The sequence below is a fragment of the Calidris pugnax genome, unplaced genomic scaffold (genome assembly GCF_001431845.1).
Source record: "Calidris pugnax isolate Ruff unplaced genomic scaffold, ASM143184v1 scaffold40, whole genome shotgun sequence".
Taxonomy (NCBI): domain Eukaryota; kingdom Metazoa; phylum Chordata; class Aves; order Charadriiformes; family Scolopacidae; genus Calidris; species Calidris pugnax.
Window position 1 is genome coordinate 3,949,386 of NW_015090796.1, and position 17,098 is coordinate 3,966,483.

At 44.4% G+C, this 17,098-nt stretch overlaps 2 protein-coding genes across 3 annotated transcripts; both read left to right on the forward strand.

The window, feature by feature from the left end:
• Positions 1 to 2,075: 2,075 nt before the first annotated feature.
• Positions 2,076 to 17,031, forward strand: CCNH (cyclin H). 2 transcript variants are annotated; one of them, XR_001411365.1, is made up of 10 exons: positions 2,076 to 2,222; positions 2,400 to 2,522; positions 4,122 to 4,195; positions 4,460 to 4,670; positions 4,973 to 5,136; positions 6,443 to 6,513; positions 8,662 to 8,773; positions 9,360 to 9,420; positions 15,730 to 15,838; positions 16,626 to 17,031. XR_001411365.1 is itself a non-coding variant. In XM_014936859.1 (9 exons), exons 1-9 carry the CDS (start codon positions 2,106 to 2,108, stop codon positions 15,766 to 15,768), a joined length of 972 nt encoding a protein of 323 aa, XP_014792345.1. In that variant the 5' UTR covers positions 2,076 to 2,105; the 3' UTR covers positions 15,769 to 15,895. The 2 variants fall into 2 exon arrangements, 1 of the variants encoding a protein (XP_014792345.1); XM_014936859.1 differs by lacking the exon at positions 16,626 to 17,031 and having other exon boundaries at positions 15,730 to 15,895.
• On the forward strand, positions 10,860 to 13,092 carry LOC106885035 (RNA-directed DNA polymerase from mobile element jockey-like). The gene is made up of 2 exons (XM_014936860.1): positions 10,860 to 11,371; positions 11,561 to 13,092. Exon 2 carries the CDS (start codon positions 12,416 to 12,418, stop codon positions 12,956 to 12,958), a length of 543 nt encoding a protein of 180 aa, XP_014792346.1. The 5' UTR covers positions 10,860 to 11,371; positions 11,561 to 12,415; the 3' UTR covers positions 12,959 to 13,092.
• Positions 17,032 to 17,098: the final 67 nt, after the last annotated feature.

Consider the following 17,098-nt stretch of genomic DNA (forward strand, 5'->3'; position numbering starts at 1 on the left):
GCAAGACCAGTATAAAGAAAGTCCTGACAACTGGGTATGTGCTGTCTGGAAAGGCAGACTGAATAGAAACCCAAATGCCTGTATCTAACTGTCAATGCCATTGGCTTATCTCTATAAAAGCAGCTGAAAAATTATAAAAAATGAAAGCAGCAACAGGGAAAATATGCAAAATACTGGAGAGAACCATACGATTGGTGAAGTGATGGGACAAGCCACTGTGACAAGTTGTTAAATCACCTTCATAGAGAAAGATATTCATGGAATCCATACATTAACTGATGGGATATGATTAACAGTAATGAAATCAACCCTGACGTGAGATAGGGCTACAGACAAGAACTGCTAGAGGACTATTTCTTCTATTGCTTTGAAAACTCCCCAAGATTGATATCATTTGGTATAACATAACGGATTCCCTGCTTTCCTTTTTTCCTAACAGTATTATTATTTGATGTTGATAAATTACACAGTTTCATAGTGACATGGGCAGAAACTGAACAGTGAACATCGTTTTTAATGTCGGCATGCTCCACAGTATTTTCTAAGAAGCTTGAAAAACCATGAAGCTCCATTTTATAGCCATGTGTTACTGTTACATGACCGTGTGAGTAGGAGACATGTAAGCTCAAACCTCTGCACCCTCCGTGGACAGGCCACGGTGCTCCCAGGAGATGGTGAAGATCTCTCCCTGTGCGAGGAGCAGACGTTTCGCCTTTGCTGGTGCTGCAGCCCTACTGCTTCTAACTCTCCACCCCGCACAGAGCTTCATTGCTGGACTACAGGTCTTCTTGCCACACCATTTTCACAGGGAAAGAAGCATTCCCTGTTTCTAGGGTTTCCTACACCGTATTCCACCATGTGCTCCCTCTGTGGCGGATTCCAGCTCCTTTACTCCTACATGGTAGTTTTTTATTCCACGAAAAGGCCCAATGACAGAAGAGATGCCATTCAGAGGGTCCTGGAGAGGCTTGGTGGGCTTGTGCAAACTGCATGAAGTTCAAACAGGCCAAGCGCAGGGTCCTGCACCAGGCACACATCCAGGTTGGGTGGAGAATGGCTGGAGAGCAGCCCTGAGGAGAAGGACTTGGGGGTGTTGGTGGATGAGAAGCTCAACATGAGTTGGCAATGCGCACTGGCAGCCCAGAAAGCCAACCCCATCCTGGGCTGCATCAAAAGCAGCATGGCCAACAGGTCACGGGAGGTGATTCTACCCCTCTACTCTGCACTCGTGAGACCCCACCTGGAGTATTGTGTCCAGCTGTGGCGTCTTCAACACAGGAAGGACATGGACCTGTTGGAACAGGTCCAGCAGAGGGACATTAAGATGATCAGAGGGATGGAGCACCTCCCCTGTGAGGACAGACTGAGAGAAGCTGGGCTTGTTCAGCCTGGAGAAGAGAAGGTTCCGGGGAGACCTTATAGCGGCCTACCAATATCTAAAGGGAGCCTACGGGAGTAGATGGGGAGGGACTCTTTGTCAGGAAGTGCAGTGACAGGACAAGGGGTAATGGTTTTAAATTGGAAGAGGGGAGATTTAGATTAGATACCAGAAAGAAATTCTTTGCTGTGAGGGTGGTGAGGCACTGGAACAGGTTGCCCAGAGAAGCTGTGGCTGCCCCATCCCTGGAGGGGTTCAAGGCCAGGCTGGATGGGGCTTGGAGCAACCTGGTCTGGTGGGAGGTGTCCCTGCCAAGGGCAGGGGGGGCTGGAACTCGCAGATCTTTAAGGTCCCTTCCAACTCTAACCATTCTATGATTCTATAATGGTGGTGTTTTTGCAGCGAAGAGCAGCGTCCCAGCTCTGAGGAGAAATCTCACGCTCGGGCCTATTCCAGCCGTTCCCTCCCCACAGTGGCGGCCGGGACCTCTCCCGCCGCCTCCCGCCGGGCTCGTTGCTTTCACCCCCGCCACCAGAGCTACGTCCAACCCTCCCAGCTCCCGCTGCCCAAGGCTACCGGCCGGTACCGTGGCCCCTCTGCCCCCCGCGCTCTCAGGCACCCCCTTCCCGCTAAACTACAACTCCCGGCGTCCCCCGCGCCCGCCGTAAAGCGCGTGCCGTAAGGCGCCCCGGCGGAGGGCGGCCGGCCAGACGGCGGTGCCGCCATTATGTACCACAGCAGCACGCAAAGGCGGCACTGGACCTTCCGCAGCGAGGAGGATCTGGCACGTTGCCGGGCCGAGGCCAACCGCAAATTCCGCAGCAAAGCGGTGACGAATGGCAAGGTGAGGGGCCGGAGGGGCAAGGGCTGTGAGGAAGGGGGCGGCGGGGAGGGGGTCAGGGAGCGTTGCGGCCTCCTCCCGGCCGGCGCTGCCTTGCGCCTCTGAGGGAGGGAGCTGGGTTGAGGGGGGGAAAAAGGGATCTCAGTTCCTCCGTCAGGCTCAACTTTGCTTTCCCTCAAGGTCCAGCAGCATGACTCTATATTTCTGGAGCCGCACGAGGAGCTGGCGATATGCAAGTACTATGAAAAGCGTCTGCTGGACTTCTGCGCTGTCTTCAAGCCCGCCATGCCGAGATCCGTGGTGGTAAGCAGCAGTGCCTGCTCCTCCTTCTGGCTTTGACAAGTGTCAAGCTATAGGGCAAGAGGAAACGGCCTGGAGTTGCACCAGGGCAGGTTTAGATTGGATATTTGGAAAAACTTCTGCACTGACAGGGTTGTCAGACATTGCAAGAGGCTGCCCAGGGAAGTGGTGGAATCGCCATGCCTGGAGGCATTTAAAGGGCAGGTAGACAAGGTGCTGAGGGACACAGTTTAGGAATAACTTGGCATTGTTAGACTGATGGTTGTACTTAATGATCTTAAGGGTCTTTTCCAACCAGAACAATTCTATGATGCACTTATGGCCCTGCTGACTAACGGAGCAGCAGGCTTTGGCCTCTCCATGCCTCTTGTTCCCTTCCTTGCTACTTTCTTGCCTTGTTCTTGAGAGCATGGATATCTTTCAGATTTTCTTTTATCTTCCAGTGGTTACTGTCTTAGTGTCAGACTGTTTTTTATCTTTTTCTGTTTTCTGGGCAGTGCAGCCATATCAAAACCAGAGTTACTTCTCAACTTCATGCTGTCTCAACTTCATGGCTGTTAACATTTGCAGATGTTGGCTTTTAACTGTTTTCTTTACTCTTCCTTAAGCAAAAGGTAGAAACAAACCTAAAGATCTATGGCCTGATGGTACAATAAAATGATGGTCACTGGAGCTAAAGGAGGCAGTCCGAAAGTTGGCCTGTCTGGTCCAGTTATTTCTCAGGCATTGGTGCATGTCTCATCACAAAGCAAGATTGTTCAACCACCTGTACTGGCAGTAATCTAACCTAAAAAGGAAACAAACAAAAAATAATCTTTGAACTGATTTATCTTGAAGAGTGTGTTTCTAGAAGAGAAGCAGCTGATGCAGGGAATAGAACTGTGTTTTATTTGTCACCCAGCCATGAAGGTCTAAAATGTCCGTCCTCCCTTTTTCTGGCAGATGTGGTGATAACAAAGATGAAGAGTGCCTTGTCTGAAGATGTGTTTGAAACATAGCAGTAGGCTGCAGTTTTATGCTCTGTGGAGCCAGATATTCTGTTTTGGAAGTGGCCTCTGTAGAGTGTCTGGGCTGCGTCAGACTCTCCAAGTAATGTTCTTGGAAAACATCTGCTGATGGTGTTCAGACCAGCTTGGGAATTTGGCACTGGCAGACCGCAGTACTTCTAGGTACACAGAGAAGCATAAATATTGGACATGTTGGGCAAATGACTGATGTAAGAAGTCAGATGCCTTGGCTGGGATTGCTCACAACTTTCAGGATATTTTTTTCAGTCTTTGTTTTTTAAAATTTAATTTAAATATCAGATTTTTCTCTGGAGGATATTTTTGGCCACTTCTTGAGCATTATCTTCCTAAATATATGTCTAAAAATGGAGGAAAAGATAGCCAAACTGCCACAGGGCTTTTGCAGGCATAAATATGTTAGACTTTGAAATATTTAATGTCATGCCATTGCGTGCATCTTAGTGCCTTAGAGTGTCCTTGTATGTCTACAGTATATATTCAAACTTTCCTGTTCCATTTTGTGGTATTATTTTTTCTTAATCCAGTTTTCCTTGTATATTTATTTTTCTCTCTTTTTTTTTTTTTTTTAATTTAGGGAACAGCTTGCATGTATTTCAAGCGTTTTTATCTCAATAACTCTGTGATGGAGTATCATCCTCGGATAATAATGTGAGTTATCAATGCTTCTTGAGTAATTCTATCAAGCGGAACATTGAAGGTATAATCTTTGTATCTGTAAAGAGTTGAAAAAATAAGAAAGGACATCTGAGATCTTAAATATGAGTTAAAAAAAAGTATGAGTCGCTTTTGGAAAGGTTTGCTGTGTTTAGAATACGGTGTTTTGAAGATACAAATTTTTTGATCAAAACTGTTGATAATAAGGTGGATGTTCCATATGTCATTTGTTTGCTTTTTTTCCCCCCTCTCCTCAAGGCTCACCTGTGTGTTTTTAGCCTGTAAAGTAGATGAATTTAACGTCTCCAGTGTACAATTTGTTAGTAACCTTCGAGAAAGCCCTGTTGGACAGGAGAAAGCCCTTGAACAAATACTGGAATACGAACTACTGCTTATTCAGCAACTGAACTTCCATCTTATCGTCCACAATCCATACAGGCCGTTTGAGGGATTTCTAATCGATTTGAAGGTAGTATTGTTTTATATGCTACATACGCCATATACTAATGTAATACAAATCTGTCATAGGTTGTGTTAGAAAACTTCATTTCCTTTTGTGCCTGTGATCTTAAAATATCTGGCTGACCTAGAGAATTGTCTGAAAGGGAGTTGGTTTACTTGTGGTCTTTAGGCACTTGAGATTATTTTTGGAATAAGAAGTTGACCTGCTACTTTTTAGCTTCACGAAATAACTGATGAATTGTGTGTTCTGACATTATGAAGCAGAACACGAGGAACAACTACTTACTTTCCTAAATACTTACTTTTTAGACTCGCTATCCAATGCTGGAGAATCCTGAAGTTTTAAGGAAAACGGCTGATGACTTTCTCAACCGAGTGGCTCTGACAGATGCGTATCTGCTCTTTACTCCCTCACAGATTGCTCTCACTGCCATATTATCTAGTGGTTCAAGAGCAGGAATTAATATGGAAAGGTAGTCTTGTCTTGTCTTTTCCGTTATAGGTATGATTTAAACAGTTTATTTGCTTCTGGTATAAAATTGTTTTGTTTAGACATTCTTAACTAGTAGAAGTGAGTATTTACTCATTGTTTACACTCTGGTATGTTCTTTTTGTCTCAGAACTGAACTAGTACTTTTTTAAACATGTTTCCATGTTCAAAAAGTAAGTGATAAATGAAGTTATTATATTCCCTTGGAAGAAAGAAAAAAAAAATGTCAAACTGATTACTTTTTCCTAATTAGAAAAGCATAGGATTTTCAGACTCCTCTTGAAGATTAGAGTGAAGAAAATGGAAATACAGTAGAAACAGAGTATGAAACACCTAAAGAGTCACTTAAAAAAAAAAAACAAACAACAACAAACAAAGAAACCCCCCAAAAAACCCCCCAAACTAAAGATGTGCTAGTATTGCAGTAGAGACCCAGAGATAAAGCCTACCCAATTCAGTGTGACGGTGGGAGTATCCTCTACAGGGTTCACTGTCCTCTCAGAGTAGTGTTAAAGCATTCAGGTGCTTATCATAACATGAAACTTTTTGATCTCATTCCTGAATTTAAATTCTGTACTACTTGTGCCAAAATTCAGAAAAGCATGCTTACAAAAAGAACTAGAATAATTTGTAGATAGCTCGTGAATCATGGTATGCGAATTTATCTTTCCATACTCATGAATAACTCAAGTCTTTGTCACCTGTTTGCACCACACAGTTGCTGTAACCTTGTAATTTACTGTTTTATGTGAGTTTGAGCTGCTGGACACAAGAGAAGCTAATGCTGCAGCTCGGGTCTTGTGGACCTGACTCAACAGCATGTGGGATTTGCTTTCAGCTGCCAAAAGCAGCAGTCCCATCTTGCAGGCTTTGCTGTCTGTTGGTCTGTCTGAAGGCTATTCTTCTGTAGTAGTTGCTTTTCCAGCAGTCATACTGTGCAATAGTCTCATGTTAGTGTGGCACTTCATAGATTCTGAAACTTAAGTTGGCTTAGCTCAGCAAGGCTCACTTACAAATGTTTAATTCTGCAATGTTGGAACTTCTTTTTTTTAACATGACCAGGAAAAACTTCTGCTACGTTTGTACAGAAGAAGGATGTTGCAAATGACAGATTTGGATTTTTATCACTTTATAGCCATTATGTAACCAAAGTGTTCTTACTAATTCTAATCATAAAGCTCTAGCAGATGTAAATCATAAATAATGTTAGTTTTACTAACTCATGGTAGCTGCCACAAATAATTGTGACACTTCATTTTAAGAACTTACTCTTCTATGTCTCTCTGCAGTTATTTATCAGAAAGTCTGATGCTGAAAGACGACAGACTGTCTTTGGCCAAGCTACTAGATGGCATGAAATGTAAGTAAACATTGGAAAAATATGATAAACAGTGTTTCTAAAGGAAGAAAAAATGGCTTTTTCCGAACAACAAAAGGTTTAAGCAGAAAGGTGCACTTCAAGGGATTTTTTTCAATGCAGAGCTGGCATAAGACGTGGGCAGTAGTGTGAACTACCCAACATGTGAGTGGATACAGGGGAGAGAACACCGAGACTTACCTGTGATATAAACAGATGAGGTTAAAAGGCAAAGAGCCTGATGCTTCTCAGAACAATAGTGTTACAGTCAGTTAAGTGCATGCAACTGACTGAAAAGTAAGAGATCTGCTTTGGGAACTAGATGATGGCTGTTGTAAGTCAGGGTGAAATCCCTCTTTTCCAGCACTGTTACTTAAAAATTGCAGCTTCAGGCAAAAACCTGCATGTAGCTACTTCTGCCACCAGAGGGTACCTTATCTGAGCGAAGTGATTCTTGTTAAGTGATGCACCAGGATTTATACATCACTTCTGTTTTGCAGCTATGCAGGTGTTTCAAAAGTTGTTTAGGTTTGTTAGTGTGAGAAAATACATATATATACATATATACACAAACACACACACGCAGGTATATATATAAAAATACCAAGAATGCTAGCATGGTTTAGCTAATATAATGGGAAATGTATTACATTGATTACTAGCTTTATTTTAATTAAATGAAAAGGCTGGGATACAGAATTTCCAGTAACTAATGTGTTATTTAATACTTTAAGCTAATGCATGCATTTAAAATGGGGGAATCATAGAATCATAGAATTGCCCAGGCTGGAAGGGACCTCCAAGGGTCATCTAGTCCGACCTCCCTGCAGTCAGCAGGGACACCCCCAACTAGACCAGGTTGCCCAGGGCCTCGTCGAGCCTCTCCTTGAATATCTCCAGGGATGGGGCCTCAACCACCTCCCTGGGCAACCTGTTCCAGTGCTCCACCACCCTCACAGTAAAGAACCCCCTTCTAATCTCCAGTCTAAATCTGTTCCCCTCCAGCTTGAAGCCATTTCCCCTCGTCCTGTCACTACAGGCCTTTGTAAACAGGAATGATAGCACTGGAAATCCAGTCCTTTGACTACACTGACTTAAGTAGTAAATGTACCATAAAAGCCACTCAGGGTCTACAAATAAGTTTTATAAATTCAATTTAAATTTAGAGTTACTCTTCCTTTTCTCTTCCTGCTAACAAATCCTGTCTTCAGGTTTCCATTGCTGAGATGCAAAGGAAATGCTGGGATCCCTTACTCTTCACTTGCATAATTCTGGAAGGCAGCTTTAGCCCAAAGGCAGCTTTTCTGTAAACAAATGATGGCTGGAAGGAAATTTTGAAGCATCTGGAAGTTACTAGTTTTACAGAGAACTGGTGGTAGAGGGAAAGGTCTTGTTTCTTGTGGGGTAGCTGTATATTTAGTTTGCATTCTTAACAAGATTGAAACCAATCTTTTCTTTTTTTTTAAAACTGAGGTAAAATGTATGCAAAAAATCCCTGTGTATTTTGCAGCTTGTTGGCAGAATAATGTGACCTTGAGGAAATCCAGACCCAATTATAATAATGACTTGTTTAAGGGTAGTTCTTTGTGCTCACCTACTGCTGTACCTTGATGGATGACATTTAGAATTAATCCTTGAGTGTAAGATGGTAGTTCAGTCTTACACCTCTGATCTTCGATCCTCTCCAGCTTGAGGGCTATGTGGGGTGGGAGCTTTTGCAAGCAAGCAGTTTGGGAGTTTGAATGTCCAATGCTTGCTTTGAAAACACGAGGATTTTACACAGTTGGCTTTTTCTCAACTGTTTGCAATATGTTGCATGTTGCCTTGTAGCATCCTTGGAGTCTATTAAAAAACTAGATACGATGCTTTCAAAACCTTACAGAGGTGTGGACTTTAAAACTTCCTACATTCTGTTTTTTCTCTTTCTACTATTCTGATTTTTTTTGTTTGGTGTAGGTTTGTTTTTTTTCTTTAGTACAAGCTGCTTGAAAATGTGTAACTGTGGAAGGGGGGGCTAAACTGTTGGCTCAAGCCTAAGTATGAGGGATAAGCAGTAACAGTAGCTGTACTGCTGATTGGTAAGCTTGTGTAGTTCACAAGATAGAGCAGAGATTATTTAATTTCCTTGGAGCTGTGTTGTTGCCACTGTAGGCATGAAGAACCTTATAAAAAAATACGAGCTGCCAAGACCTGAAGAGGTTGCTGCACTAAAACAGAAATTAGAGAAGTGTCACACCTCGGAGCTTTCGCATAATACGAACCCGTGAGTAGATACTTACTTATTCTTTGAGGTGTTAATCTTCTGCCTTCTTCTATTGCTATAGAAATATTAACTTTCTCTGATCTGTGTGAGTGATCAGAAATGCAAACATCTAAATGTGCACCCAAGGATGTCTGTTCACATGCTCACTCCTTGAGTGTCTGCTGGAAGCTGAGAACCAAGACTCAACATCAGTGCTTTCAGTAATACGTAAATATGTTCATTTGCACTGATCTGCACAGAAAGCTCTAACGCTGATTATTTTGTAACACACAACTGGAATCCTGGGTGGCTTCTAAGGCCACTTGATGTCATATGTAATGAGAATCAGGGGCTTTAAAATCACGTGATTAACACAAGAATCAATGTACAGGGTTAATGTTTTCTTAAAATGTGTGGATGGCAAAAGGACTGCCTGTTTTTTCTTTTCTGCCCTTTTCACCCACTGCGAACTTCCAGCAAGCAGCTAGCTGAGGCTTCCGTAGTTTATGTGGCAAATATGTCTGTAATCTAATCTCGTGGCCAAGTAAGGAGACTTTGACTTATAAAAATACCTAACCATTTCACTTTTTTCCTGGATGGGAATTAGGAGGAAGAGGAAAGGTTACGAAGATGATGAATACGTCGGAAAGAAATCTAAAATGGATGAGGTCAGTAAGTGTATTACACAAGTAGTTGTTTTTCTACTCTTAACTTTCAAGACAAAAGTGACATAGCTGCTGAGACAAACTTCTGCATCTCTTAGTACTCTTTTATGTGTTCCTCAGACTGAATCTTTTTCAACTCTTTTTTTTTAAAAATTAGCCAGAGTTTATACGAGCCTGAGTTTGGGAATGTTCTTAAATACTCTGGTCTTTTGTGGTGAGGGGGAAGAACACAAAGACCATCCTCCCAGCTGTTTCCTGTGCTTTGAAACTCTTTTGACAAGATGTAGAACAGCATAAATCTTGGTACTTAATTCCAGCATGTGAAACTCTGTGATGCCAGTGAGGGGAAACATCTAAATCTCAGTTTCACAGCTATTTTGATGAAAGGAGGTTTTGGAAGGCCAGGAATAGGGGAGCTGGGAATAGAAGAGTAGGGGAACAGGTTGAGCCCCCATGTAAATTGGAGGACCCCCTCCCCTCTTGTCCCCAAGCAATAGGAGGAGATCTGAGAGAAGAGGGGGAATGGAAACTGGTCCCTGCTCGGGGAAGCAGGTGGGTCCCCTCCCAGCCCCCCAGTTCCCCCTGCAGAACAGGTATGGAGTCCTGCAGGAGGAACTGGCCGTTGGAGAGGAGGATGGCACACCAGGACTAGAGCAGTCAGACAGTACACATCACTATAGACACAACATCACTACTAGCACCAAAGGAAAAGCAGAAGGGTCATAGTTGTGGGTGACTCTCTGCTGAGGGGGACAGAGGGACCAATATGCTGCCCTGACCCGCTACACAGGGAAGTTTGTTGCCTCCCTGGGGCACGGGTCAGGGATGTGATGGACAAACTCCCAGACCTAATAAACCCCTCTGATTATTACCCCCTGTTAGTATTTCAGGTGGGTAGTGATGGAATGGGTAGGAGAAGGCCAAAATCAATTAAAAGAGACTTCAGAGCCTTGGGACGGCTGCTCAAGGGAACAGGAAGGCAGGTTGTGTTCTCATCTATCCCTCCAGTGGGATGATTTCCTTATTCCCAATAAGGAAATTGACAGGAAGAGGCAGCAGATAACTTGTGGCTCTGTGACTGGTGTTATCGGCGGTGCTATGGGTTTTTTGAGCACAAGGTGGCTACACCAGACACCTGGCCTGCCAGTGCCAGACAGGATACAGCTGTCCCAGAGGGGGAAAAGAATTTTGGGGCAGGAGTTAGCAGGGCTCATCGACAGGGCTTTAAACTAGATATGAAGGGGGAAGGGGGCACTAGAGATGAGCCTAAGGATAGCCTCCAGCCTGCCATTTCACTTGAGGCGAGATATGGTGATAATATCTCAGATGAGACTGGACATTAGGAAACAATTCTTCACAGAGAGAGTGGTCGGGCATTGGAACAGGCTGCCCAGGGAGGTGGTTGAGTCACCATCCCTGGCTGTGTTTAAGAACCGTTTAGATGTGATGTTGGGGGATAGGGTGTAGGGGAGAACTTTAGAGGAGGGTAGATGGTTGGACTCGATGATCCCAAGGGTCTCTTCCAGCCTAGATGATTCTGTGATTCTATTCTGTGATTATAATGTCTCAGTAATGGTGGATGGTAACGCACATGGTAGTGATGAGATCAGGGATAGTGATAAGTCAGCAACCACAGAAGGATCTAAGCATGGTCAGGAGGGTATTGGGGCTTGGCCCCCTCCAAAAGTGACAGGACAATTAGCCCAGCTTAAGTGCTTCTACACAAATGCACTCAGCATGGGCAGCAAACAGGAGGAGCTGGAGGCCATTGTACAGCAGGAAACTATGATATTGTTGCCATCACAGAAATGTGGTGGGAAGACCTACACAACTGGAGGGCTGTTATCGGTGGCTACCAACTCTTCAGAAGGGTAGACAAGGAAGGAGAAGTGGTGGGGTGGTCCTCCATGTCAGAAACACATTTGAATGCATAGAACTTAATGGAAGTGACAAGGTAGAGTGTTCATCGGTTAGAATCAAGGGGAAGGCCAACAAGGCAGATATCATGGTGGGAGTTTATTACAGCCCCCCAAACCAGGATGTAGTAGCTGGTGAAATACTCTTATCAGCAACTGGCAGAGCTCTCACAATCACTCAGCATTGTTCTTGTGGGGGGCTTCAACTTCCCAGAGGAAGTGACAAGGTAGAGTGTTCATCGGTTAGAATCAAGGGGAAGGCCAACAAGGCAGATATCATGGTGGGAGTTTATTACAGCCCCCCAAACCAGGATGTAGTAGCTGGTGAAATACTCTTATCAGCAACTGGCAGAGCTCTCACAATCACTCAGCATTGTTCTTGTGGGGGGCTTCAACTTCCCAGATATCTGCTGGAAATACAACACAGCAGAGAGGGAACAGTCCTGGAAGTTCCCAGAGTGTGTGGAAGACAGCTTCCTAACACAGCTGGTGAGCAAACCAACCAGAGAAAGTGCCCTACTGGACCTGCTGCTTGTTAACAGAGAAGGTCTCGTGGGGGATGTAAAGGTTGAAGGTCATCTGGGGCAGAGTGATCACGAAATCATAGAGTTTTCAATTCTTGCAGAAGCGAGTCAGAGAGCCAGCAGAATGGCCACCTTGGACTTCCGTAAGGCAGACTTCGGCCTGTTTAGGAGAATGGTTGAGAGTGTCCCTTGGGAGACAGTCCTGAAGGGCAAAAGTGCCCAGGAAGGCTGGTCATACTTCAAGGAGGAACTCTCAAAACACAGGATAAAGCCATCCCCAGGTCCCATAAAATGAACTGACAGAGAAGGCGGCCAGCCTGGCTAAATAGAGAGCTTTGGCTGGAGCTCAGGGAGAAGAGGAAGGTCTACAGTCTCTGGAGAAGGGGGTCGCCTACTTATGAACAGTATCAAGGTGTTGCAAAGGTGTGCTGTAGAAAAGTTAGAAGGGCAAAAGTCCAAGGAGAACTTAACTTGGCAACAACAGTTAAAGATAATAGGTAGAGCTTTTTTCAATATATCAATAAAAAAAGGCAGACTAGGGAAAATGTGGGCCCGCTGATGAATGAGGTGGGTGCCTTGGTGGTGGAAGACACAGAGAAGACGGAGCTGCAGAATGCCTTCTTTGCTTCGGTCTTCACTGCCAAAGCTGCCCCTCATGAATCCCAGACCCTGGAGACAAGAGAGAGGGTCTGGAGAGAGGAAGACTCCCCCTCTGTTGGGGAGGAGTGGGTTAGAGACCACCTGGCCAAACTAGACATCCACAAGTCCATGGGCCCTGATGGGATGCACCCACGAGTGCTGAGAGAACTGGTGGATGTTATGTCTGAGCCACTCTCCATCATTCTTGAGAGATCTTGGAGAACAGGAGAAGTCCCTGAGGACTGGAGGAAGGCAAATATCACACCAGTCTACAAAAGGGGCAAGAAGGAGGACCCAGGGAACTACAGGCCAATTAGTCTCACCTCTGTCCCGGGGAAAATAATGGAGCGGCTCATTCTGGACGTCATCTCCAAACTCATTGAAGATCAAGAAGGTATTGGTATTAGTCAACACGGATTTACCAAGAGTAAATCATGCTTGACCAATCTGATAGCCTTCTAGGATGTTGTAACTTGGTTGGCTAGATGAAGGGAGAGCAGCAGATGACATCTACCTTGACTTCAGCAAGGCTTTTGGCACTGTCTCCCATAACATCCTCATTAGAAAATTAAGGAAGTGTGGGCTAGATGAGGGGCAGTGAGGTGGACTGAGTCCTGGTTGTGTGACAGAACTCAGAGGGTTGTCATTAATAGAGCAAGGTCAAGTTGGAGGCCTGTGACCAGTGGTGTCCCCCAGGGGTCAATACTCGGCCCAGTCCTGTTCAACATATTCATCAATGACCTGGACGAGGGGACAGAGTGTATCCTCAGCAATGATTCCTTCGTTGATGATACCAAACTGGGAGGGCTGGCCAACACCCCAGAGTGCTGTGCCACCATCCAGCGTGACCTGAACAGGCTGGAGAGCTGGACAGAGAAGAACCTCATGAGTTCAACAAGGACAAATGTAGGGTCCTGCACCTGGGGAGGAAGAACCCCAGGCACCAATATAGGTTAGGGATCGATCTTCTGGGAAGCACTACTGAGGAGAAGGATCTGGGAGTCCTGGTGGATGGCAAACCATGAGCCAGCAGTGTGCCCTTGTTGCCAAGAGGCCAATGGAATCCTGGGCTGCACAGGGAGGAGTGTGGCCAGTAGGTCAAAGGAGGTCATTCTCCCGTCTACTCTGCACTGGTGAGGCCACAACTGGAGTACTGTGTCCAGTTCTGGGCTCCCCAGTTCAAGAGGGACAGGGAACTACTGGAGAGAGTCCAACACAGGGCAATTAAGATGATGGAGGGATTGGAGCACCTCCCTTACGAGGAAAGGCTCAAGGAGCTGGGGCTCTTTAGCCTGGAGAAGAGAAGGCTGAGGGGAGACCTTATTTATAAGTATCTAAAGGGAGAGTTGAAGGATGTTGGAGCCAGACTCTTTTCAGTGGTTCCCAGTGACAGGACGAGGGGCAACGGGCTCAAGCAGGAACATAAAAGTTCCATTCAAATCTGAGGAAGAACTTTGGGGTGAGGGTGACAGAGCCCTGGCAGAGGCTGCCCAGGGAGGTCGTGGAGTCCTCTGGAGATCTTCAAGACCCACCTGGATGCTCCTGAGTGATGTGCTCTGGGCAACCCTGCCTTGGCAGGGGGGTTGGACTGGATGATCTCTAGAGGTCCCTTCCAACTCCGACAATTCCATGATTCCATGAATGGAATTCTCAAGGAGAAATCCTAGCTCTACAGATGGAAACACGGTCCTCAGACTGTGGACGAGATTAGTGAGTACATGCTGAAATAAGCAGGCTTATTTGTGGAAGTTTTCTGTTTTCATTTACTTTCTTTGGCTTCTGGCACAAAGTCAGATGTTGAACCCAATTTCTACATCAGGCAATGTGCTAGCAAGGCTTGCATAAATTACAGATGTGTAGCCAGTAACTGAGGTAATAAGACCCAGTATAAATGAGGAGGAGATAGACTGAAGAGGGTGATTCAACAAAAAATAAAGAAGTAAAGCAATCCTTCAGATCTAATCTGAATACCTTTCAGAGCTTTCGTTTGTAACATTGACTGGAAGTTGTAGAGGAAATGTTCTGTTGGAGAATAGCTTTGTGAAACACACTTTTTAACTGGAATTTTCTTTATCAGACATTGTACAACCTGATAGTATAAGACACCTTTTTTTGGTCATTGAATAAACCTTGCAAACAGCTGAAGAGCGTTGCCTGTCAAAATCTTAACATAAAATGCAGATGTGTGGGTTTTGTATAATTCAAGGAGTCTTGCTTTTACAAATTATCACAGTAGGTTGATGCTACAATGTCAGACTAGAATCTAATAAATGATTTGACCAAGATTGTAATACAATCAGCATTGAAAGAATGTTCAAACAAAATGAGGAACCTCAAGCATATTTTATGGTAACTGTTTAACGCTGCAAACACTTTGACTAGTGTTTACTCCAAATGCCAGTCTTAAAAAGCATATTGAAACTGGCAGCTCTGTAAAACTAGCACTTTTGTAACTTTTCACTGGACACTCAGTTGAATTCGAAGCATAACTTTAGAGAGAAGCATAACTTGAGAGAGCTTTGATTTGGGCATTTCTTGTTAATTCACGTTCACAGTTCTTTTTCCAAAGGCATAAACTGACTGGGGAAATTCACAGAACCTGCAGCATTTCACGACAAGCTCTTGCAGAGTTTTAACAGCTCGTGAATCGTAGGATTTTTGAATACTGATGTACATGAACTGCCAAGAGTTTGTACTTCTATAGCTTCATTTCTGGGTAATTATCACATGTGAGAGCAGATCTGACCTGGCCAGGACATAAAGGAAAAAGTGTGCTTAATTTTTGGAAAGCCAATAGTATGTGCATACTGCTCAGACCTTGAGCCCTTGCTAATCCTGTAGCTGGCTGATATTAACAGTATTTGTAGCTGTAAGTAATTGGGCTGTAATGTAGAAGTGCACAGTTGGTTCTAATCTACTTCTGAGATTTTATTTCTGGATTTAATCGTTTGCAGCTGAAGTTAGTATCAATAGCAAGGCTGTAACTGGCATGGAGAGCTCATCAGTTGGAAATGACAGATGAAACACCCAGGGTGCTGGGTGGGTACAGCCATGGAAAGGCACAAGATTTTAGTAAAAGGTTGGGATATGAGCTCTTGTGGAAATCTCTACATTACTTGTTCACAACGAAAAAGCAGGGGATAAACCTCAAAAAGGGGCTACTAAAATGGCTGGGTCTGCATGATTTTAATCTAAAAGGAAACTTAACGTGTTCTTTTTTCCTTTTCCCTTAGGAAGAGTGGACAGACGATGATCTTATGGACTCAGTGTAGCCCTGGAGGCAGTCGGCATCCTGCCACCACAGGCACTCTCTGCCCCAGGGTCCTTACATTATATCAAGAGGTATTTATTCTGTTGGTTTTTAATATCTTCGCAATAAAACTTGTTTTTAAAAGTTCATTGCGCTTTCCATTGAAAGTCAAAGATTAATAAGAAATATTTTCCCTAAGAAATGTCACCCAGGGAAGCAGCTAAAAGGCTACAGCCCTGCCCATAGCACTTGGTACATTTGGGAAGCCCCTCTCAAGTGTGTGAAGGGGCTGCAGCAACGTGTTTTACAATATGGAAAGCAACAATCACACCTTTGCAACTTGCTCTGCAGCCGTGACTAACTTACCTGGGGAGAGCTGAGAAGAAGGTTTTAAAAGTCTTCCTAAATAGTTAGATGTATTCCAAATCTAGAGCAAAATCTATTTCTTGTTCATGTACTGTTTTGGGACATCATAAGCAGTTTTATAATACACACACATAAATGCAACTTCAGGAGTTTCCTAGTTTCATGCTCATCCCTGCATTTTGTGTGTAATAGATAAATAGTCAAATCTCTTTTCTAAAGTTAATTTTTACCATGTTATACTAAATCTACAAAATACACCACTTTATCCACTCTGTTTTTGACAAATCCTACAGCAGGGTCAGCAGCTGACTAGTCAGGGAAGAAAAGCAGCCATGGCAATTTCACATCAGAAGGCCTGACACCATACATAATTAGTGCATTCATAATTAAGTGCAGGAAGTGTGATTTAACAGGGTTTAAGTTGTGTACTTAGATTCTGAAGGGGTTGGGAGCTGTAGGCAGAGCCTTCAGCAGTAGTTACAAACTGGGGTTGTTTTTTGTGTGACCTAACAGGAGAGAGAGAGAGAGAACTACGAGCAGAAATAGACTGTTTATGACCTTTTCCTCTGAGATATGGTTTTACGGGATGATCTAAAAAAAGGAACTCGGTAACACCAAGCCCTTGCAAACAGGTTTGACTTCACTAGGCTGCATTAACAGCATCACCTCTGTCTCCAAGCCTAGCACCCACAACACCTGGGAGCTCTGGCTGCAGACCTAAAGGCACAGGCTAGTATTGCAGTAGGAACCCAGAGATAAACCCAGCCTGCACAAGTTAGTGCCACTGGGAACAGGAAAAGCTGGAGAGCAACCCTGAGAGGGACTTGGGGATGTTGGTGGATGAGAAGCTCGACATGAAAGCTCAGAAAGCCAGCCACATCCTGGGCTACATCAAAAGCAGCATGGCCAGGATGAGGGAGGTGATTCTACCCCTCTACTCTGCTGAGACCTGACCTGGAGCACTGCCTCCAGCTCTGGAGTCCTCA

What these genes read in the sequence shown, in the direction of transcription:
- CCNH (XM_014936859.1), top strand. Translation starts at nt 2,106, where the DNA reads ATGTACCACAGCAGCACGCAAAGGCGGCACTGGACCTTCCGCAGCGAG. An exon ending in GCAGGAATTAATATGGAAAG is followed by an intron (nt 5,137 to 6,442) that starts GTAGTCTTGTCT and finishes GTCTCTCTGCAG; the next exon opens with TTATTTATCAGAAAGTCTGA. An exon ending in GCTACTAGATGGCATGAAAT is followed by an intron (nt 6,514 to 8,661) that starts GTAAGTAAACAT and finishes TTGCCACTGTAG; the next exon opens with GCATGAAGAACCTTATAAAA.
- LOC106885035 (XM_014936860.1), top strand. Translation starts at nt 12,416, where the DNA reads ATGAATGAGGTGGGTGCCTTGGTGGTGGAAGACACAGAGAAGACGGAG.